Source organism: Dryobates pubescens, chromosome 6 (assembly GCF_014839835.1).
Source record: "Dryobates pubescens isolate bDryPub1 chromosome 6, bDryPub1.pri, whole genome shotgun sequence".
In the NCBI taxonomy this organism is placed as follows: Eukaryota; Metazoa; Chordata; class Aves; order Piciformes; family Picidae; genus Dryobates; species Dryobates pubescens.
The window spans coordinates 1,491,127-1,514,956 of NC_071617.1; the positions used below are offsets into that span (position 1 = coordinate 1,491,127).

The window sequence follows — 23,830 nt, forward strand, 5'->3', positions numbered from 1 at the left end:
ATGGCATTAAGTCCTATGGTGCTCTGGAGCACCAAACCACCTGGATGTAAGCACAGCTGTGAGCCACGGTGAGAGCATACACAGTAAAACAAAGTGCCTGCACAAAGCAGTCAAAGCCCTGCCTGGGTGAGCCAGCCAGGCACCAGTTTCAGGCTATCAGATTCCCTTAACATCAAGCTTCAGTTTAGACCTGCTCTGCCTACAGACCCTTGTGCATTTCTACCACTAATCACAGATTCACAGCATAGAAGGTAGGAAGGGACCTCCAGAGAGCATCCAGTCCAACCCCCTGCCCTAGCAGCATCACCCAGGGGAGTCTGCACAGGAATGCATCCAAGAGGGCTGGAAAGTCTCAAGAGAAGGAGACTCCACAACCTCTCTGGGCAGCCTGCTCCAGGGCTCTGGCACCCTCACTGCAAAGAAGTTTATCCTCCTGGGCAGCTGAAACTTTCTCTGCTCAAGTTTGTCTCCATTGTTCCTTGGCTTCTTGCTGTGCAGCACCCACAAGAGCTTGGCCCCCTCCCCTTGACCCCCAGCCCTCAGCTCTTGAGAGACATTGATCAGATCCCTCTCAGCCTTCTCCTCTGCAGGGTAAACAGCCCCAGGGCTCTCAGTCTCTCTTCCCAGGGGAGATGTTCAAGTCCCCTCAGCATCCTCCTGCCTCTGCCTTGGACTCCCTCCAGCAGCTCTCTGTCTCTCTTCACCTGGGCAGCCCCAAACTGGACCCAGGATTGCAGCTGTGCTCTCAGCAGAGCAGAGCAGAGGGGGAGCAGAACCTCCCCAGCCCTGCTGGCCACACTTTTCTTGCTGCCCCCCAGGCTCCCCTGGGCTCTCTTGGCCACAAGGGCACCTTGCTGTCCATGGAGTGGGTCTCAGTTTGCATTTAATGCAAACCCACTCTCAAAAACTAACTTGGCAACTTTCAGTCAGGTGCTCTTGCACCCAGTTCTTGACTTCTGCTCTGTCCAGTTTCCATATTAAGTTTTTCCACTCTGGTATGCCAGAGACACAATATAATTGTCAAATCTATTTCCCTGTGTCCACTTGGCTCCCTTCCCACAGCTCTCCAGCCATCACTGCTGTTGACTGAACACGAGACTGTGAATCAGCTGGAATTACAATGGTGACATTAATCAAAATCAAATGGCCTTATCCAAGTGGCCTTTCCCCTCAGAAACATTTACTCAACTCCAGCTGATTTCAATGGGACTTCTACAGGCAGTTTGGACCCAGAGTTCAAACAGCTTTCTGTGCATGCTCTTAAAAGCAGCTTTCAAAACCACCCCACAGGTGGAAATTTCAAGCAGAGCCCTGCTTCCTTTGAGTTAAACACAGGACTGATCCAAGCCAGCATGCTAAAAGGCCAGAATCAACTCAATAAATGAGCCTGCTCTTGCAGAGGCATAAACTGAAATTTTATGGCCTGAGTTCCTGCCTTGTTTACAACTGAGATCCGTGAGGAGCATCCCATTAAGTCAGCACACTAGGTGGCCACAGCCAAGGCTCCAAGTGCACACATCAGATGAGAGGATATCAGAATCTGATTGATATCTGATCAGAATTGCCCTGTGGAGAGGCTGAGGGAGCTGGGGTTACTTAGCCTGGAGAAGAGGAGGCTCAGGGGAGACCTTCTTGCTCTCTCCAACTCCCTGAAGGGAGGTTGTAGCCAGGTGGGGGGTTGGTCTTTTCTCTCAGGCACCCAGCAGCAGAACAAGAGGACACAGTCTCAAGCTGTGCCAGGGGACCTTTAGGCTGGAGGTGAGGAGAAAGTTCTTCCCAGAAAGGGAGATTGGCCATGGGGATGTGCTGCCCAGGAAGGTGGTGGAGTCCCCAGCCCTGGAAGTGTTCAAGAAAGGCTTGGATGTGGCACTTGGAGCCATGGTTTAGTTGTCAGGAGGTGTTAGGTAATAGGTTGGACTTGAGGAGCTCTGAGGTCTTTTCCAACCTGGCTGGAAATTCTATGATTCTCTTCTATGATCTCTTTAAGGTTTTACTCTGATAAACTTTCCCCAGCTCTGGAAGCCTCAGTCACTTTGGTCAGCTAATATCCTTCTCTCAGAGCCATGATGCAGCCATTTCTGGAGCAGCAGTGCTCAGGCACACAGAGAGGGGGCATAGAGATGGTGCAGGGGGGAGTCAAGGACTTGTTATGTAAATGGCACTCTCACTGGAACAGGTTTATGACTCTTTTGCTTCTGGGAATGCAGAAAGGTGAGAAGATGCAAACCAAGAAAATTTTGACCCAATGGGCAATGGGACAGAGAACAGTTGGAGGCCTGAGTCTAGTGGAGTCCCTCAGGGGTCAGGACTGGGAGCAGAGCTGTTCAATAGATTCATCAAGGGCCTGGATGAGGGCACAGAGAGCACTGGCAGCAGGGCTGCTGATGGCACCAAGCTGGGAGCAGTGCTGACACAGGAGGCTGTGCTGCCATGCAGCCAGAGCTGGGCAGGCTGAGAGCTGGGCAGGGAGAAAGGGAAGGAAATCCAACAAGGGCAAGGGGAGAGTCTGGCAGCTGGGAAAGAACAACCCCAGGGAGCAGGAGAGGTTGGGGACTGAGCTGCTGGGGAGCAGGGAAGGGGAAAAGGACCTGGGGGTGCTGGTGGGTGGGAGGCTGACCAGGAGCCAGCAATGAGCTCTGGTGGCCAAGAAGGCCAATGGCAGCCTGGGGGGGATCAGCAGGGCTATGATTAGCAGGTAGAGAGAGGTTCTCCTCCCCCTCTACTCTGCCTTACTGAGGCCACGTCTGGAAGATTGTGGCCAGTTCTGGGACCCTCAGGTCAAGAAGGACCTCAGGGAAGTGCTGGAGAGAGTCCATGCCAGAGCCACAGAGATGCTGCAGGCAGTGGAAGCTCTTCCTTAGGAGCAGAGCCTGAGGGAGCTGAGGGCTCTGGAGCTTGGCTTGGAGGAGCCTGAGAGGTGAGCTCCTTGCTGGGGCTAAAGCTGTGCAGGGGCAGTGGCCAGAGGCTGGAGCCAGGCTCTGCTGGGGGCTGCCCAATGCCAGCACAAGGGGCAGTGGTGGAAGCTGAGGCAGAGGCAGTGCCATGGGAAGAGGAGGAAGAATTTGTTCCCTGGGAGGGTGAGAGAAGCCTGGCAGAGGCTGCCCAGGGGGGCTGTGGAGTCTCCCTGTGTGGAGCTCTGGGTGACCCTGCTGTGGCAGGGGGCTTGGACTGGATGAGCTCTGGAGCTCCCTTCCAGCCCCTAACATTCTGTGGTTGTGTGAGTCTTCTTACTCATTCAACCTCCCTCTATGTCTGTTGGTGTTTACTGACATCTATTACACTTCCTAGATAAGCCTAAAATGATGGTTTTTCATCAGATTACTGAAAGTCAGTTTCAAATGTCAAGGCTCAAAAGCCTTGGAATGTATACTTTTTAAAATGCATGAAAGAGCATCAAATCCTCCTGAGGACACTGAGCCCTTGTTTCTGTCAGGACAGAAGCAGCACTACACAGCCTGAACACGACGTAAAGCCCTGGTGATAGGCTAAAAACCTCCTTGTGAGGAAACACCACTTCAGTTTGTGCTATTCTGCCTGTAGGAGGTCGTTCATTTCCAAAGCATTCTTCTGTCACTATGGAAACAACGGGAAAAAAGGACCTGGGGGTGCTGGGGGAGGAGAAGCTCAACAGGAGCCAGCAGGGAGCACTTGCAGCCCAGAGAGCCAAGCAGAGCCTGGGCTGCAGCAAGAGAAGTGTGGCCATCAGGGCAGGGAGGGGATTCTGCCCCTCTGCTCCACTCTGCTGAGACCACAGCTGGAGCTCTGGGGCCAGCTCTGGAGCCTCTGTGCCAGGAAGGATCTGGAGGTGCTGGAAGGTGTCCAGAGAAGGGCCACGAGGAGGAGCAGAGGGCTGGAGCTGCTCTGCTGTGAGCACAGACTGAGGGAGTTGGGGCTGTTCAGTCTGGAGAAGAGAAGGCTCCCAGGAGACCTCATTGTGGCCTTCCAGTATCTGAAGGGGGTGCCAAGAAAGGTGGGGAGGGACTTTTGAGGGTGTCAGGGAGGGATAGGACTGGGGGGGATGGAAAAAAAACTAGAAATGGGGAGATTGAGATTGGATGTTAGGAAGAAGTTGTTCCCCAAGAGGGTGGTGAGAGCCTGGCACAGGTTGCCCAGGGAGGTGGTGGAAGCCTCCTGCCTGGAGGTGTTTGCAGCCAGGCTGGAGGTGGCTGTGAGCAACCTGCTGTAGTGTGAGGTGTCCCTGCCCATGGCAGGGGGTTGGGACTGGCAGAGCCTTGAGGTCCCTTCCAACCCTGCCAATTCTGAGATTCTCTGCTCTGTATGATACTGTAACTCCTGTATGTTTGGTACATATTCATTGCATTCCGTTGCAGAGTGTATTTTTGCTTGCAATTAACAGCTTTCATTCGCTTCCAACTGAGCTGGCCTGGCAAGTTAATGATGGGGGGCAGGAGGGGGATGTGTGGGGAGATTTCAGCCCACCACAAGCTCCCAAACTCTTTGAGCCATTGCTGAGGATTAAACATTCCTGTGTAGATTGCTTAATCCAGCAGTGAACTTGCTTGCCTTTAAAATGGCTGCAAATGGGGAAAGTTAATCTATTTAGCAGCCTATGTACAGTGTGTTCTTTTCATCTGAGAGCCTGCCCCTCGGCACAAAACCAGAGGCTTGCCAGACCTGCAGCCACCTCTCTTATTAAAAACCAGAGTAGAAAACCAGCAGCTCTCACAAACTCCTCCCTGGCCACTGAAGTTATGCTCTCTGCCCTCAGCTTGCTCATCCTTGTGCTTTATTGCTGGTGTTTGAGGGCTTGGGGGGGAGATCACGCAATTAAAGAGAAATAAATGCTAAACATTATAGATGAAGGCTGACAATTAAAAATAAAGGTTGGACAATTAAAAATAAAGGCTAAAAATTAAGAAATAAAGGCTAAAAATTAAGAAATAAACGCTAAAAATTAAAAATAAAGGCTAAAAGTTAATAATAAAGGCTGAAAATTAATAATAAAGGCTGAAAACTACAAATAAAGGCTGAAAATTAATAATAAAGGCTACAAATTGAAAAATAAAGGCTAAAAATAAAAAATGAAGGCTGAAAATTAAAATATAAAGGCTGGAAATTAAAAATAAGGGCTGAAAATTTAAAACAAAGGCAGGAAAATAAAAATAAAGGCTAAAAATAAAGAAATAAAGGCTAAAAATTAATCAATAAAGGGTAAAAATTAAGAAAAAAAGGCTAAAAATTAAAAAATAAAGGCTGAAAATTAAAAATAAAGGCTGAAAATTAAAAATAAAGGCTGAAAATTAAAAATAAGGGCTGAAAATTTAAAACAAAGGCAGGAAAATAAAAATAAAGGCTAAAAATTAAGAAAAAAAGGCTAAAAATTAAGCAATAAAGGCTAAAAATTAAGAAATAAAGGCTAAAAATTAAGAAAAAAGGCTAAAAATTAAAAAATAAAGGCTGAAAATTAAAAAATAAAGGCTGGAAAATAAAATATAAAGGCTGAAAATTAAAATATAAAGGCTAAAAATTAAAAATAAAGGCTGAAAATTAAAACATAAAGGCTGAAAATTAAAATATAAAGGCTAAAAGTTAAAAATAAAGTGTAAAAATTAAAAATAAAGGCTAAAAATTAAGAAAAAAGGCTAAAAAATAAAGTACAAAGGCTGAAAATTAAAATATAAACGCTGAAAAATAAAAATAAAGGCTAGAAGTTTTTTTTAAAGGCTGAAAATGAAAAATAAATACAAAAAAAGAGAAATAATAACTAAAATTGAATGATAGGCATTACAATTAAAAATAAACACTAAACATTTTAAAACTGTTATTGGTTTAAATTATCAGTATAAATTATACAGATTCCAATAAAAATAAATAATAAAATCAAATAACAATTAAGTAATAACTCATAAATAAATAAATAGGGCTTTTTAAAAAGGGAAGCTAAATAGGTTTGTTTCACAGAGCCACGGATTTGTCAGGGCTGGAGGGACCTCAAGGCTCAGCCAGTGCCAACCCCCCTGCCATGGGCAGGGACACCTCACACCACAGCAGGTTGCTCACAGTCACCTCCAGCCTGGCTGCAAACACCTCCAGGCAGGAGGCTGCCACCACCTCCCTGGGCAGCCTGTGCCAGGCTCTCACCACCCTCATGGGGAACAACTTCTTCCTCACAGCCGATCTCAATCTCCCCACTTCCAGTTTTGCTCCATCCCCCCCAGTCCTATCCCTCCCTGACACCCTCAGAAGTCCCTCCCCAGCTTTCTTGCAGCCCCCTGCAGATCCTGGAAGCCCAATACTTATTTGGGCATTAAAGTGAGACTTTTCCCTATGGCAATGCCTTGTTTATTCTCCAGTCTGTATTAGATCCCATCACATACAACCAGCAGTGCTAACTTGTTTAGGTCCCTCAGTTGTCACAAGCCTTGTTCCACCACATGGCACACAGCAGCCGGCTCTGATTTAATTCACTTGAGCAGCATCGGTGACTTTGTGTGAGCTGAGGGCAATCACAGCCAACAAAATATGTCTGAGGACGTTTTTTCCATGGCACCTTTATAGAAAGGCTCCAACCAAAGCTGCCTGGTGATGGATCACCCTGCACTTCTGAAAGGGAGAGGATGAAAAGAGTTTCCTACAGCCCATATTTTGCATGTGCAGTTACTTTTAACGTGGTATGAAATATAAAGCTCCAGAACTTTCACCTCTGGATGGTACTTCATCACTGCAGATGAAAATCAGGCAGTGGCTGAAAGGAGGCTGCATAAAAGATCAGGGCACTATAAATTTCCTGAAATCTGAATGCTGAAGAAGGAAAGCACACTCAGAATCACAGAAACATTCAGGCTGGAAGAGACCCTCAGGATCACCAAGTCCAACCATTACTCTACAAGGCTCAGCCCTAAACCACAGCCCCAAGCACCACAGCCAAACTACCTTCAAACACAGCCAGCCCTGGGGACTCCACCACCTCCCTGCCCAGCACATTCCAAGCCCTGACCACTCTTGAGCCTAAGCTCCACTCTCAGCCTCCCCAGGGGCAGCTTGAGGCTCTGCCCTCTTCTTCTCTCACTAATGCCCTGGGAGAAGAGAGCAGCAGCAGCCTCTGCACAAGCTCCTTGCAGGGAGCTGCAGGCAGCCAGGAGCTCTTCCCTCAGCCTCCTCTCTTTCCCACTAACCATCCCCAGCTCCTTCAGCCTCTCTTCAGCAGGTTTCTCCTCCAGGCCCTTCCCAGCTTCCTTGCCCTGCTCTGCCCTGGCTCCAGCACCTCCACAGCTCTCTAGCATTGAGCTGCCCAAAACTGGAGACAGCCCTCAAGGTGTGGCCTCCCCAGAGCTGAGTCCCAGGGGACAGTCAGCTCCCTGCTGCTGCTGCTGGACACAGCATTGCTGAGCCCAGCCAGGATGCCAACAAAAGGGAAAACAACATTACCTCTATTTTCCTGCTTTACAAACACACACACAAGAAACCCAAACCACAAAAAACCAAACCAAGCCATAAAGCTAAGTAACAATTACCTGGCTGGCATGGAGCAACACTCTCTGAAGAGAGTAATCTGCTGATTAGTCATTTGCTGAGCTCTCTACACCACGCTGTCTGTGACCAGCTCATAAAGTTCTGATCCTCTGGCATGTGTTTATCTTTGGGTTGGACCAGAGAGCTATGCAAACAGTTTATAGAAGAGATTATCTGCACTTAACTTCTGGGGGCAATATTTGCCCTCCTCTTTCTATGTGGAGGGGAAAAAAAAAAGCTTAAGGGCAAGCATATACTTAGCAAAAGAAAACCCCAAAAGAAAAGCCAAAGAGAGCAGCAGAGGTTACCCAGCTGCTAAATTTTATGTAGTTCACAGAAGGATTGCTGAGTTTGTGTGGGCTGACTTTCCCAAGTAACCTGAAACAAACAGCTTCAAAACACACACACACACAAATGCCATGCAGAGCAAAGCAGAGGAAGAGGAGCGACTTCCCAGAGAGCTTTCTAACTGCTCAAAAACCCTTTGGAGATGTGCAGCAGTTTTAGGGCTGATGCCTAGGGAAATCCTGTAGAAAATAGTAGAAAAGGTAAATGAATGGCCCTTGGATGTCAAAGGGAAATAGTGATAAGGTCTGGATAATCCTGTTGGTCTGCTAACTGGCATAAAGGCAGTGGGCACAAAACATTGTCTCTTTTCTCAACTCGAGCTCTACTTGAGGGCAGCAAAGCTGGGGAGGGGTCTGGAGCACAGCCCTGTGAGGAGAAGCTGAGGGAGCTGGGGTTGCTTAGCCTGGAGAAGAGGAGGCTCAGGGGAGACCTTGCTCTCTACAACTCCCTGAAGAGAGGTTGTAGCCAGGTGGGGGTTGGTCTCTTCTGCCAGGCAACCAGCACCAGAACAAGAGGCCACAGTCTCAAGCTGTGCCAGGGGAGGTTCAGTCTGGAGGTGAGGAAGAAATTATTCCCAGCAAGAGAGATTGGCCATTGGGATGTGCTGCCCTGGGAGGTGGTGGAGTCACCATCACTGGAAGTGTATAAGAAGAGCCTGGCTGAGGCACTTGGTGCCATGGTTTAGTTGATCAGATGGTGTTGGATGATAGGTTGGGCTGGATGATCTCAAAGGTCTTTTCCAACCTGGTTCATTCTGTATTCATTATTTTGATACCAGCTGGTGGCTTCTGCTTGGCTCTGCTGACCTTGGCTGCGTTGTTTGTTGTGGCTAAGGACTAAGAGCTTCACTCTCTGCTTTCTCCTTTCTCTCTTTCCCTTGTATAGGGGGGGAGCTATTGGTAGCCCCCCTGGCTCTGTCCAGAGGGCGTCTTTGTGTTGTTTATTAATTGTAAATATATGTGTATCTATATAATTTGTACATATTCATTGCATTTCAGATTTCTAGATTTTTAGTTTGCTTGTAACTTGAGCTTCATTTGCTTCCAAATCCTTCTGAGCTGCTCTGGCAATTTATTTTAGGGGTAATCCTCCAAATTCATGTTGGGGAGTGTTGCCTAAACCCACCACAGGAGAATACACATAACAGAAGGCCCTCCAGAGATTGCCTAGGCCAAACATGTTCTTGCAAATCACAGGCTCACAGGATTGGAAGGGACCTCCAAAGATCATTGAGTCCAACCCCCTGCCAGAGCAGGACCATACAATCTAGCTCAGGTCACACAGGAACACATCCAGATGGGGCTTGAAAGTCTGCAGGGAAGGAGATTCCACAACCTCCCCGGGCAGCCTGCTCCAGGTCTCTGTGACCCTTCCAGTGAAGAAGCTCCTCCTCATGATGAGCAGTGTTAGAGCAGTCTAAAAACTCACCACTTCTTCCCTCTCTGGTGAAAGCTACCCTTGCAACCCAGAGGCATAACTGCCCAGTAACTGCCTGCTACATGCAGAGCAAAATAAATCATTCCTGAAGGCAGGAAGAATGTTTGTCTACACTTTCAGTCACAGGGGACCATTTGGTGACTCAGGAAAAATCCATAAACAGCTGAGGAGCTTGGATTTTTCATTTCCTGCCACTGGACTCTGTGGCAATAGTCACAATAGCTGGAGAAGCTACTGTATCCTCATTTCCACTTTCCTAAGGGATCAGGGGCTCACAGGATGTCAGGGATTGGAAGGGACCTCTGGAGATCATCAAGTCCACCCCCCCACTGCCAGAACAGGACCACAGAGTCCAGCACAGGTCACACAGCAACACATCCAGATGGGGCTTGAAAATCTCCACAGAAGCAGACTCCACAACCTCTCTGGGCAGCCTGCTCCAGGGCTCTGTGACAGTGAAGCTGAGGTGGAATCTCATGTTGAGGTGGAACCTCCTGTGCTGGAGTTTCCATCCCCTGCCCCTTCTCCTATCCCAGGGTGCAACTGGAACGATCTGCTTTTCTTCATCAGCTACAGAGGGATCCTGGAGAGTCCATGCTGCAAACTGCAGTGCTCAAATAAGTGCCTAAATTTCAGTGGGATGAATTCAGTGCATTGGGGATTCATTTTACTACTTATTTGGTTGGTTGGTTTAGTTTCCTATTTAAAATGGGGTTTCTGGTTTGTTTCCCTAACTTCTGTCATTAGCAAAACATGAAAGTGATGAAAAAAACAACCTGAGAGCCAAGTTTATCCCTACTGTAACTCCATTAGCATCATTGGATGACTTTTAGCTCCAGGTAATTCATCTCCAACATCCTTTCAAGTGCTGTGCCTGCAGAGCTGCAGTATCAGATGTGAGCAACACATATACCTGGCCAGCACAGAGCAGTCACACTTCCTTTCATGGCCTAGGAGGAAGTTTCCCTATCCTCTGCCAATTAACAGATGACAGTGAGAATGCTCCCAGAGAAGCAGCCTGGGAAATTCTCCACTCAAAGGCAGAGTGAGAGCAGCCTCCACTCCTTAGGAGAAAATCTTGGGCCCTCAATGCTTTTGCCAGCATTCTAAAGATGCTCCTGGTTCTTCACTCCTTTTAGTTAAAAACAGGATATGATTCATCAGCACCAGAACAAGAGGACACAGTCTCAAGCTGTGCCAGGGGAGGTTCAGGCTGGATGTGAGGAAGTTCTTCCCAGGAAGAGAGATTGGCCATTGGGATGTGCTGCCCAGGGAGGTGGTGGAGTCACCATCCCTGGGGGTGTTTAAGAAGAGCCTGGATGAGGCACTTGGTGCCATGGTTTAGTTGATTGCATGGTGTTGGGTGATAGGTTGGACTGGATGATCTCTGAGGTCTTTTCCAACCTGGTCTGGTCAGGTCTGGTCCATTCCATTCCATTCCATTCCATTCCATTCCATTCCATTCCATTCCATTCCATTCCATTCCATTCCATTCCATCATTCCTATGCTTAGACTAAAGCAAAACTGGTCCCTAAGCATCTTTCAGTCTCACTATAGTGGAAATTCTGCACGTTTTCAAATGGATAAGTTACTTTAAGCTCATTAATTAGTGCTGTGACAATTAAGAGCAACCTTCCACTAACACTGCTCAGAAGTTGAGATTCAGAGATCCATAGAACACCAGGTTGGAAGGCACCTCAAGAATCATCTGGTCCAGCCTTTCAGGGTAAGAATGGAGTTGGAATGAGAGTTACCAGACAAAATACTTCACTGAGGGTGGTGTGGAAGTGCAGTCATCTTGGTTTGTTGCTTTTTCAAGAGAGCCAGAGCCCCCTCCACAGCAGGTGACTTGCCCCACATTGTTTTCTATGATGGTCAGCAGGCTTGGAAAAATCCCTGGAAAGCTGGAAGCCTTGCTGCCTATTTTTCATGCATATATTTACTCCTACAGAACCCTCAGGAAGACAGCACAGAATCACAGAAACATTCAGGTTGGAAGAGAGCCTCAGGGTCCCCAGGCCCAACCATCAGCCCTACTCTGCAAGGCTCACCCCTAAATCACAGCCCCAAGCCCCACAGTCAAACCACCTTCAAACACAGCCAGCCTTGGGGCTCAACCACCTCCCTGCCCAGCACATTCCAAGCCCTGACCACTCTTGTGCCTAAGCTCCACTCTAAACCTCCCCAAGGGCAGCTTGAGGCTGTTTCCTCTTGTTCTATCACTTGTGGGAAGAGACCAGCACCAACCTCTCCATAACCTCTTTTCAGGGAGCTGCAGACAGCCAGGAGGTCTCCCCTCAGCCTCCTCTCTCTCACACTAACCATGCCCAGCTCCTTCAGTTGCCCCTCAGGATCACCAAGTCCAACCATTAACCCCACTCTACAAGGGTCACCCCAAGCACCACACTTTAAGACAACCTCACCATCAATCAAATCAATGAATGGCTGCACAGAAACAATCAATAATTACCTTCAAGTGTTTCTCCCTCTCCAGAGAGGGCCTCTCCTGCTCCAGAGGCATACAGGGCAGACACAGTCAGCGCGTACCTCGTGGCTTGGTCTAAGCCTCTCAGCACTTTGGAGGTGGTGTCACCTTTCACAGTCACTTCCTTGGTTTCCCCTCCTGAGACTGGAGTGTATGTTATGAAGTACTGCTGCACTTTGCCAGGAGCTGCACCCCAAGACAGCTTCATTGTTGATGTGGTAGCGTCAGAGACTCTCAGGTTCCTCGGGGTGCCTCGGACTGCACATGCCAAGAGAGGTTGGAGACAAGTTGAAGCAAACCTCAGTTCTTGTTTTCACTTTTCAGGTTACCAAAACATAGGACTGAGTGCAGCAAAATTCATTCCTGAGCAGGCTGCATTGACACTGCTGCAGGATAACTGTAGAGTAACCAGGACTGTACAACGCCATCCCCACCCCTTCAGGGGTAGAAATGCTCAATAAATTCTTTTTGCTGCCTCTCTGAGATGCTGGAAGGTGGTGCAACCAGCACCAGAACAAGAGGACACAGTCTCAGCATGGATGAGGCACTTGGTGCCATGGTTGAGTTGATTAGATGGTGTTGGGTGATAGGTTGGACTCGATCATCTCAAAGGTCTCTTCCAACCTGGTTTATTCTATTCCATTCTACTCTACTCTACTCTACTCTAACTTCTCTGCTTCTGTCTCTTGTCCCTTTTGTACAGGGGGATAAAGGGGAGGCAGGGAGGGAGAAGCTAGTAGCTTCCCCTGGTCCTTGGCCAGGGGACTTCTTCTGCTGTTTATTAATTGCAAATATCTGTAAGCATTGTATATTTTGTACACATTCATTGCATTCCACTGTAGAGTGTAGTTTTGCTTCTAAATGCAGCTTCCTTGTGCTTCCAGCTGAGCTGGTCTGGCAAAATTAAATGTTGGGGGGGGGGAGGGGTGTGGAATTTTTAAGCCACCACTTTCTCCTTCCAGTGTATCAGCAGCAGGGAGCTCTCCTCAGGCTTCCTACACCCCCCGGCAATGACCACGTACCTTCGTCAGTCTTTGCATAGCCATTCAGCGACTTCCCAGGCCCAGACTGGTACTCAGGAACAACAGACACTTCATATCTTGTGTCTTGGGCCAGGTCCTGCAAAGTAGTTGATCTTTCATTGGCTGAGACAGTGACTTGTCTCCTTTCTCCTCCTGTCAGCGGTCTGTACACGAGGCGGTACCGCAGGACGTTGCCCGGAGCTGGAGTCCAACCAACCACAAAGCTGTCAGTAGTTTCATCTGTGATCCTTAAGTTTCGAGGAGCACCTTTCACTGCAAGCAAACATCCACATAGCAATGGTAAACATTTGCTTTTAAATGCAGCAGCAGCCGAAGGGGAAAGCATTCCAACCATTCATGAGGGCAGGGAGGCTCTGCAGAGGGACTTGGATAGATTGGATCCATGGCCAAAGTTACCAGGAGGAGCTTCAACAAGGCCAAGTGCCAGGTCGTGCCCTGGGGGCACAACAACCCCAAGCAAGGCTGCAGGCTTGGGGCTGTGTGGCTGGAAAGCTGCTGGCAGAAAGGGACCTGGGGGTGCTGATGGAGAAGCAGCTGAAGAGGAGCCAGCAGTGTGCCCAGGGGGCCAAGAGAGCCAAAGGCCTCCTGGCTGGGCTCAGCAATGCTGTGTCCAGCAGCAGCAGGGAGGGGATTGTCCCCTGGCACTCAGCTCTGGGCAGCCCACACCTGGAGGCTTGTGTCCAGCTCAGGGCAGCTCAGTGCCAGAGAGCTGTGGAGGTGCTGGAGCCAGGGCAGAGCAGGGCAAGGAAGCTGGGAAGGGCCTGGAGAAGAAAGCTGCTGGAGAGAGGGTGAAGGAGCTGGGGATGGTTAGTGGGAAAGAGAGGAGGCTGAGGGGAGAGCTCCTGGCTGCCTGCAGCTCCCTGCAAGGAGCTTGTGCAGAGGCTGCTGCTGCTCTCTTCTCCCAGGGCATTAGTGAGAGAAGAAGAGGGCAGAGCCTCAAGCTGCCCCTGGGGAGGTTGAGAGTGGAGCTTAGGCTCAAGAGTGGTCAGGGCTTGGGATGTGCTGGGCAGGGAGGTGGTGGAGTCCCCAGGGCTGGCTGTGTTTGAAGGTGCTTTGGCTGTGGGGCTTGGGGCTGTGGTTTAGGTGTGAGCCTTGCAGAGCAGGGTTAATGGCTGGGCTTGGGGACCCTGAGGGTCTTTCCCAACCTGAACGTTTCTGTGATTCTGTTAGCTCAGGCAGTTTACCAAAACAAGAGCTGATGCTGCCCTCCCTGAGTTTTAAGGTACAGAATAATGAAAGGTTCTGAATAATGACAGAGACTGGATCAATACTTTAAGTATGCTTCAGACTGTGTGTTCCACTGCAAGATCAGATTTACTGTCATCCTCCTCCTTCCAATCAGTGGAGATGCACTGTGGCAACTCTGTCAAGAAGCAGCACAGCTGCCATGCTGAAATGCTCAGCCCTTGGTCACATAAACTCCCACTGACATCAATGGAAGGTTTGAATCAGTAAGAGTTATTGGATCAGGCCCAAAAAGTTCTGATGAGAAACAGCTGACCAAAAACTCAACTCCCTTTAACCCTATGGTACATAAACCAGAATCTCTACTAGAGTTAGATGTAGGCACAGCAGATTAATACATTTAAAGTCAAGCATATACATGGATAAAGTCAACAGAGAGTTACACTTAAGAGTCAAAATTATTGAAGAGAGAAAGAGAGGGAGGAGGAGGGGAGAGAGAGAAGGGAGGGAGGAAGCATGAAGAGGGGAGCAGGAATAAAGAGAAAAGAGAAGCTGGATGGGATCTACAGCACTCATCTAACCCAATTTCAATGTCTATTAAGATAAATAAATGCCAAGGAATTTATTCCTGACAATGCACCACTTCATTTCAAAAGAGGCCACTGCAGAGAAGCACAGCAGCCACCCAGCTTCCAGGGAAAACAAAACCCAGCTCCAAGATTTTAATGCAATCTTAATATTGGAATTTTATATCTTCCCTAAATGCATTGAGACAATGATGTGTATTCTCACCCTGCACACCCAGAGAGCTCCTCAGGCTTAGGCAGCTCTTCCAGATACAGAATCACAGAATTGTCAGGGCTGGAAGGGACCTCAAGGAGCAGCCAGTCCCAACCCCCCTGCCATGGGCAGGGACACCTCACACCACAGCAGGTTGCTCACAGCCACCTCCAGCCTGGCTGCAAACACCTCCAGGCAGGAGGCTTCCACCACCTCCCTGGGCAGCCTGTGCCAGGCTCTCACCACCCTCAGGGGGAACAACTTCTTCCTAACAGCCAATCTCAATTTCCCCACTTCTAGTTTTGTTCCACCCCCCCACCAGTCCTATCTGACACCCTCAAAAGTCCCTCCCCATCTTTCCTGTAGCCCCCTTCAGATCCTGGAAGGCCACAAGAAGGTCTCCTGGGAGCCTTCTCCTCTCCAGCCTGCACAACCCCAACTCCCTCAGTCTGTCTCTCACCACCCTCATGGGCAACAACTTCTTCCTCACATCCAATCTGGATCTACACATTTCCAGGTTTTTTCCATTCCCCCCCCCAGTCCTATCCCTCCCTGACACCCTCAAAAGTCCCTCCCCAGCTTTCTTGGAGCCCCCTTCAGATACTGGAAAGCCACCAATTAGGTCTCCTCAGAGCCTTCTCTTCTCCAGACTGAACAGCTCCAACTCCCTCAGTCTGTCCTCACAGCAGAGCAGCTCCAGCCCTCTGCTCATCCTCGTGGCCCTTCTCTGGACACCTTCCAGCACCTCCAGATCCTTCCTGTAACAGAGGCTCCAGAACTGGACACAGAGCTCCAGGTGGGGTCTCACCTGAGTGGAGTAGAGAGGGAGAATCCCCTCCCTGGCCCTGCTGGCTCTGCTTCTCTTGATGCAGCCCAGGATGTGATTGGCTTTGTGGGCTGCAAGTGCTCACTGCTGGCTCCTGTTGAGCTTCTCATCCCCCAGCATCCCCAGGTCCTTTTCTTCAGAGCTGCTCTCCAGCCAGTCCCTGCCCAGCCTGTATCAGTGCCTGGGATTGCCCTGCCCCAGCTGCAGGACTGTAGGGATGTGATACACTCATTCTCTCCAGACAAATTCCACTCTGAACATACCACTCCTGTGTCTGAGAGCCATGGGGAGCCTACCTTCTAAGGTGGTTTCCTCTCCATCCAAAGGAGGACCATCACCATCTTCATACTCAGAAATCACACTGACTGCATAAGTAGTTTCAGGCAGCAGGTTGGTGAGAACTGAGCTGGTGCTGGAAGCTGGCACTGAAACAATGAATTCTTCTCCACCGACTGCTACTTTATACTTGATGAGATAGGACAGCACTTCAGACCCAGCTGGAGACCAGCTCACTTTGAAGCTGTCAGATGTTATGTCAGAGAAGACCATGTTCTTTGCAGGGACATAAGCTGCAGGGAGAGGGGGGAAAAAGTACAGATGAGGCACACTTGCTGGGATGCTTTTTTAAACACAAAGTCTCTGAAATCCATGAAAAATGGCCCTCAATAAATTGATTGATTCTTCATTGAACAGTACTTGTTTTCTCTACTTCCTTACAGCTATCAAAGTTCATGAGGATCATGTTTAGGGTGGCTCCAAACATGACAAAGAGCAGAAGCACCAACTCAGGGATTTCTAGACAACCCCCCCCTGCCCCCAAAAGAAAAAGAGGACTTCATCTAAAAAGTCTACTTATCAAAAGTTAAAATTTGATGATCAGGTTGGGTTTCCTCTGTTCATGGATCACAGGCTTACAGGATGTTAGGGGTTGGAAGAGACCTCCAAAGATCATCCAGTCCAAGCCCCCTGCCAGAGCAGGAGCAGAGAATCCAGCACAGGGCACACAGAACACATCCAGACAGGGCTGGGAAGGCTCCAGAGCAGGAGACTCCACAACCTCTCTGGGCAGCCTGCTCCAGGGCTCTGGGAGCCTCCCAGGGCAGAAGTTCCTCCTGATGCTGAGCTGGAACCTCCTGTGCTGCAGTTTCCATCCATTGCTCCTTGTCCTGTCCCAGGGTGCAACTGAGCAGAGGCTGTCCCCTCCCTCCTGACCCCCCAGGGCTCCCTCACCCTCACCCCAAAGAAGTTTCTCCTCCTGGGCAGCTGAAACCTTCTCTGCTCAAGTTTGTCTCCATTGCTCCTTGGCTTCTTGCTGTGCAGCACCCACAAGAGCTTGGCCCCCTCCCCTTGACCCCCAGCCCTCAGCTCTTGAGAGACATTGATCAGATCCCTCTCAGCCTTCTCCTCTCCAGACCAAACAGCCCCAGGGCTCTCAGCCTCTCCCCACAGGGCAGTGCTGCAGTCCCCTCAGCATCCTGGCAGCCCTCTGTTGGACTCACTTTAAGGGCTCTCTAGGTACTTAGGAGAGGATTCATTTCTCATCTTCCTTTCTCCATTCATTTTCCCCATTGCTTTTGTGATGTTTGAAAAAACAGAGCCAGCCCCCCCCAGGTATTTAAATTCCCATTTGCAAGCAGACAATTTCATCAACATCAATCCTTTAGGTTACTTTGAGCATCCATTTCTTTCATTGTGGTTTATAGAATCACAGAACTGTCAGGGTTGGAAGGGACCTCAAGGCTCAGCCAGCTCCAACCCCCCTGCCATGGGCAGGGACACCTCACACTACAGCAGGTTGCTCACAGCCACCTCCAGCCTGGCCTTCCAAACCTCCAGGCAGGAGGCTTCCACTATCTCCCTGGGCAACCTGTGCCAGTCTCTCACCACCCTCATGGGGAACAACTTCTTCCTAACATCCAGTCTCAATCTCCCCACTTCCAGTTTTGCTCCACTCCCTCCCCCAGTCCTATCATAGAATCAATATGGTTGGAAAATACCTCAGAGATCATCAAGTCCAACCTATTACCTTATACCTCCTGACAACTAAACCATGGCTTTGAGTGCTACATCCAATCCTCTCTTGAACACCTCCAGGGATGGTGACTCCAGCACCTCCCTGGCAGCACATCCCAATGGCCAACAACTCTCTCTTCTCCTGTCCCCACTAGAGATACACAGCTGAGTAGCGATACGTTTTCCACGTGTCTGTAAGCCCCCAGCAGCTGCTTACATTTCTTCCTGATAGCAGCCAGCTCCTGCTCGATCCTCAGGCAGACAGACTGCGTGAGCTCGAATGAAATTCGCTGGAAAGCGTCGAAATCTTCCACGGTGTAGACGTGGGTGTCGGCGGGAGGCGACGCGATGGCCTCCAGCTCCGTCCGCACCGCGTCCTTCACGCCCACCGCGAAGATCTCCACGTCCGCATCCCTCAGCTTGATTGCAGGCTCTTTGAAAGCATCTGAAGATTTTCCATCAGTGATGAGAATCATGACCCTGGGCACGTTTGGTCTCGACCCTTTGCTGGTGACAAAGACTTTCTCCCGCACGTAGGTCATGGCTTTGCCGGTGTTGGTAGATCCGCCCCTGTAGGGGAAGGTGTTAATGGCCTGGATGATGTCTTCCACCCTGTTGTATCTGTTCAAAGAAAACTCCATGTGGGGATCTCTGCTGTACTGGACGAGGCTTATCTGGACTTTGCGAGGGGAGATCTCAAAGCTCTTCACCAACACCTCCAAAAAGGCTCTGACTTTCACAAAGTTGGCGATGCCAATGCTGTAGGAGCCGTCCACCAAAAACACAACATCAGCCTTTACATCCACACCACGGGAGCACTCTGCAGAGCAAAGGCAAAGGGGAAAGGCAACACTAAACAAATACTCAATAGCCAGAGCAGTGCAATTGCATCTGCGGTGTGTGTGTCACACCCTGCTCACAGGATCCGAGGCTCACAGGATGTTAGGGGTTGGAAGGGACCTCTGGAGATCTTCCAGTCCAACCCCCTGCCAGAGCAGGACCACAGAATCCAGCACAGGTCACACAGGAACACATCCAGACAGGGCTGGGAAGGCTCCAGGGAAGGAGACTCCACAACCTCTCTGGGCAGCCTGCTCCAGGGCTCTGGGAGCCTCACAGGGCAGAAGTTCTCCCTTATGTTGAACCTCCTGTGCTGGAGTTTCCATCCATTGCCCTTTGTCCTATCCCAGGGTGCAACTGAGCAGAGGCTGTTCCCTCCCTCTTCACCCTCAGCCCTCAGCTATTGATAGACATTGATCAGATCCCCTCTCAGCCTTCTCTTCTCCAGACTGAACAGCCCCAGGGCTCTCAGCCTCTCCTCCCCAGGCAGTGCTGCAGTCCTTTCAGCATCCTGGTAGCCCTCCCTTGGACTCTCTCCAGCAGATCCCTGTCCCTCCTGAACTGGGCAGCCCAGAACTGGAAGCAATATTCCAGGTGAGGTCTCAGCAGTGCAGAGTAGAGAGGGAGGAGAACCTCCCTGGCTCTGCTGGCCACACTCCTCTGAATGCCCCCCAGGATCCCCTTGGCCTTGCTGGCCACCAGGGCACATTGCTGTCCCATGGATAACTTGTTGCCCACCAGCACTCCCAGGTCCTCATCCTTGGGGCTGCTCTCCAGCAGATGCTGCTTGCCAAGCAAACAAACCATGCTCTTTAGAGCTGCTTCTCAGAATTGCTGAAGGAGTGGCACCAAAACGTGACCCAGAGGTTTGAACAACGGAGAGCTACTAGCACGTGAGAAGGACAGAGCAGCTCCTAACTCACCCACTTGCACTTTTACTTGTTGTGTTTTCTCCATGATTGTTATTGGCTCGCTGGGGGTCAGCCCTTTCATGGCATAGACGTTGATCTGATACTCTGTGTCTGGAGAGAGGTCTTTGACGTTCAGAGCAGTAGTCTGGGGACCCACGCTCAGGACGTGCTGCTTTCCACCAGCTATCATTGGGAGGAACTGCAGCCTGTAGCCAGTTATTTGGCTGGGGGATGGATCCCAAGTGATCCTAACGGATTTTGAGGAGATCTGAGTGGCCACTAGATTGGAAGGAGGCTCCACCACTGGAAGAAATCAGAGGCAAAGCCAAATTGTTAACTGCAAAGAGATTTCTCTCCACACTTCACATGCAGTCACCTTGGCTTAATCTTTACTAAGAGCACACTTTTTTAGCGTAGCTAATCACAAGTGAATTACCAGACAGTCCAAATAAAGCATTAGTGAGAGGGTAGAAATATGAACAATGCATTTGTGGTCCCATCAGTGTAGTAGAATCATAGAACTGTCAGGGCTGGAAGGGACCTCAAGGCTCAGCCAGTTCCAACCCCGCTGCCATGGGCAGGGACACCTCACACCACAGCAGGTTGCTCACAGCCACCTCCAGCCTGGCTGCAAACACCTCCAGGCAGGAGGCTTCCACCGCCTCCTGCATGAGGCTCTGATAATTGCTCATTGTTGTGTTGCCTTTGAAACCTCAGAATAAAGGAGGTCACACTAAATCTACTTCCTCACATGCTCTGTTGTCCTGCATGCAAATGCACAAAGCTGAGACCTGTTTTCCACCTTTGCTACATGAGGCAATAGACCAAAGCCCAGGAATAAAGCAAAGGATGTCAGGCTAGCCCCTTAAATATGCATCAGAATAAAGTGAAGTCAATAAATACATTTATATACGAGTATCTCACCTTCTTCTCCACTGACCAGTTCACCTAGCTGTTCATCAACACCAGAGCACACCTGCAGGATGATTTCATTCTGTATGTCCACAATGCCATCAAAATTAGCCACATTGAACACATGCTTCAGGGAAGGCTGAGATGCAATCAGTTTGAGCTCCTTTGCATCTGCTGCTTTGATTCCTAAAAGTTGCAACAGAGAGGACTGTGTTAAGTGGCTTTCAAGATATGGACCCCTGTGACTGTATTAATTGAAGCATCAGAGTTTAATCGAGTTTTGCCTTCTGTCATGATCCATAACCAAACTACAGAACATTGATTAATGCAATGAGGTGACAATAGAATCATAGAATCACAGAATCAAGCAGGTTGGAAAAGACCTCAGAGGTCATCAGGTCCAACATATTACCTAATACCTAACACCTCCTGACAGCTAAACCATGGAATACTCCATTTTCAACCTGAGAAATTAATGTGGTATCTTCAATGAGGCCCAGGTTGAAACTATGCCTGGCAGTCCTCTTAATGTCCATGTAGGAGCTATGGAATTACTACCAATGAACCCCACCAGCGTGTTTCACTCTGGAGGATGCAGAGAGCCCATTTCAAGGCATGCTCATTGGAAAGTGTGGTGTGGTGAAATACTTGAAGCACAGGACCTGGAAAATATCTTACTTGCTTCTTCAGGAATGTTAATCTCTCAATGTCTTAGCTCAGAGCAAGACAGATTTGCTCTTTTGCCTCTTCCAAAAGGGGCAAAGGCAAATCGCTCACACAAAGGATTGGATAGGATTGGAAAGTTTAAATGGAAAACAAAACAGTACAAGGCAGATAAAATGCACCAAAATCCATAGTCTGGGCTTAACACAGGAGCTCGTGAAGCCATAGCTTCACACAAGCCTCCCTTCAAACCAAGCCAGCAAACCCAAGCCTTCGTGCCCCGCCGCTACCAGTCCTCCCCACCTCCCATACCAAACCAACGTGGTGCAGCAAGAATTAGGCTTGGCAGCTCCAGATCCCAGTTGGGCCTCTCCAGGCCTAATTGGCAGCATTACCAAGGCTGAAACCAGGCCTCCCCTACATGAGATTAAAGCCTGTATGTCCTCCCAGGAGGAGAGAGGGAGGGGAAAGGGGAGAAAAATGACTCTGCAGGCAGTTTTATAGGCATGCAGGACTTATGGGAAGGAAATACCCCTTCTGGTCCACCTCCTCTGGACCTGCTGGAGGTCTGCACTTTGTGGCTCTTATAAGGCACCTAGCCTCCAAACTACCACACTCAATCGTTAGAGAAGTTCAACCTACCCAAAGAAAAAACTTCAACTCCTATGTTGCGAAGCTCCCTGGCAGGAATTTCGACTTCATCTTGAGCTTTTCCATCCGTAATGACAATTGCTACCTTGGGAAAGCCTTTTCTTGCTCCAGCAGCCTCAGTGAAGGTGTTTTGAACCAAGTAATCAATAGCCTCACCTGCAAAACAAATTGACACCAGCAAGCTGTGTTTTATTGGGCTTGAGTGAGCTAGGGTTTAAAGCAAATCTGAATTACCACATCAAAGGCTGAAGACAGGCAGAAGAGGGGAGTCTGTACCTGTCATTGTGTTGCCACCTTTGTAAGGGATCCTTTTAATTGCATCAATCAGATCATTTCTTCTGAAATACTCATTGAGATTGAACTCTGTCCTTGTGTCTGAACTGTACTGAACAACTCCAACTCTTGTCTTCTCTTCCCCAATGTCAAAAGCTGACACCAGGGCAACCATGAAGTCCAGAATGTATCCAAAGTTGCTTCTCCCCACGCTCCACGAACCATCCACCAGGAAAACCAAATCTGTCATGGCACTTATGGAGCATCCTGGAACACACACAGACACACACACAAAAATCTCTTTTAGGAAATGAGAAATTGTATCCTTACCAACCAGTGAGAAATGTCTGACACAAACTTAGTAGGCAGAAGCTACACCAAATGGCTATTTAATAGTCTTAGCTGGAGGATTTCACTGGGGGAAGCACTCCTCACATAAGCGGCCAGCCTTCTAGCTGCCGTTACCCAAAGGGAACTGGCACACAGATACTCGGTCTTGAGACACCTCCCACACTGTTTCACAACATCTGTGCTGCCACAGCAGAGGAAAACTCACACAGGACACTCTGGGCAACTGTTTGTTGTTCTATAGAGTAGAGCAGAGTAGAGCAGAGTAGAATAGAGTAGAATAGAATAGAGTAGAGTAGAATAGAGTAGAGTAGAGTAGAGTAGAATAGAATAGAATTAGCCAGGTTGGAAAAGACCTTTGAGATCCTCCAGTCCAACCTATCACCCAACACCATCTCATCAACTGAGCCATGGCACCGAGTGCCTCATCCAGGCTCTTCTTAAACACCTCCAGTGATGGTGACTCCACCACCTCCCTGGGCAGCACATCCCAATGGCCAATCTCTCTTGCTGGGAAAGATTTCTTCCTCACATCCAGCCTAAAACTGATGGCCACACTATTTCTGATACAGGCCAGGATGCTGTTGGCCTTCTTGGCCACCTGAGCATCCTGCTTGCTGACATGGAGCTGGCTTTCAACAAGCATCCCCAGGTCCTTTCCTGCCGGGCAGCTTTCCAGCTACTCTGCCCCAGTGTGACCCAGGTGCAGGACCCAGCACTTGTTAAACTTCATACAACTGACCTTGGCCCATTGATTCCACCCCATTTGCACCTTACTCTTTCAGTGTGGCTACAAATTCCTTCCACCCCAGCTCCTTCCCAAGTTTTCTTAACTCTGGATGATTTTACATGTTAACTTCACTGCTAGGTACAGCAGGAATAGAGTTCAGCCTTATGGGAGCCTAGAGCTAGACCTCATCTCTAAAATGTCAGAGAAACTGAAAGACAAAACTCCTTACTTTGTAACTGAGCCTCAATCTTCTTTTCTTCTGGTAAGCCTGGGCCACCTGTCTGAACTGCACAAAGCACAACAGAGGAAGAATTAATGGAGAAAATTAAGTTACATTTGCAAAGGTCAAACGAAAACATGGAGGGACACAAATGTCCCAAGCCTCAGGACATGGCAATGTAAGTGCAAGTTATGGATGCATCTGACAGATTTGACAGCACAGCACTCAGGGCAACACAGAATACAGGAAAAAAATTGCAAATCATTGAGAATCCCCTGAATTTGTACATCTTGGGCAGGAATTTCCTCAGAATGAACTGCAACATCCCTGGATGAAAGGCCAGAATTAGCCCTTTCTAACAGACAGGAGAACTCATGAGAAGTAATTTCCCTGTGGTTGGTTGGGAACCACAGAACTGTCAGGCTTGGAAGAGACCTCAAGGATCACTTAGTCCCAGCCCCCGTCCTGGGCAGGGACACCTTCCACCAAACTAGGTTGCTCAAGGCTTCGTCCAACTTGGACTTGAACACCTCCAGGGAGGAGGCAGCCACAGCCTTCCTGGGCAACCTCTGCCAGTCTCTCACCACCCTCATGGGCAACAACTTCTTCCTCACATCCAATCTCAATTTCCCCACTTCTAGTTCTGCTCCATCCCCCCCAGTCCTATCACTTCCTCACACCCTCAAAAGTC

At 49.2% G+C, this 23,830-nt stretch overlaps 1 protein-coding gene across 1 annotated transcript in view; it reads right to left on the reverse strand.

The window, feature by feature from the left end:
- COL12A1 (collagen type XII alpha 1 chain) overlaps positions 1 to 23,830 on the reverse strand; it is a 147,751-nt gene that overhangs the window by 109,631 nt on the left and 14,290 nt on the right. Inside the window, exons 5-13 of the mRNA XM_054162538.1 lie at positions 23,149 to 23,205; positions 21,845 to 22,108; positions 21,560 to 21,724; positions 20,267 to 20,440; positions 19,355 to 19,645; positions 17,809 to 18,411; positions 15,875 to 16,147; positions 12,767 to 13,039; positions 11,730 to 12,002 (exon numbers count right to left, since the gene is read on the reverse strand). Of these exons, the coding sequence (XP_054018513.1) occupies positions 11,730 to 12,002; positions 12,767 to 13,039; positions 15,875 to 16,147; positions 17,809 to 18,411; positions 19,355 to 19,645; positions 20,267 to 20,440; positions 21,560 to 21,724; positions 21,845 to 22,108; positions 23,149 to 23,205 (2,373 nt within the window). The remainder of the gene's footprint in view (positions 1 to 11,729; positions 12,003 to 12,766; positions 13,040 to 15,874; positions 16,148 to 17,808; positions 18,412 to 19,354; positions 19,646 to 20,266; positions 20,441 to 21,559; positions 21,725 to 21,844; positions 22,109 to 23,148; positions 23,206 to 23,830) is intronic.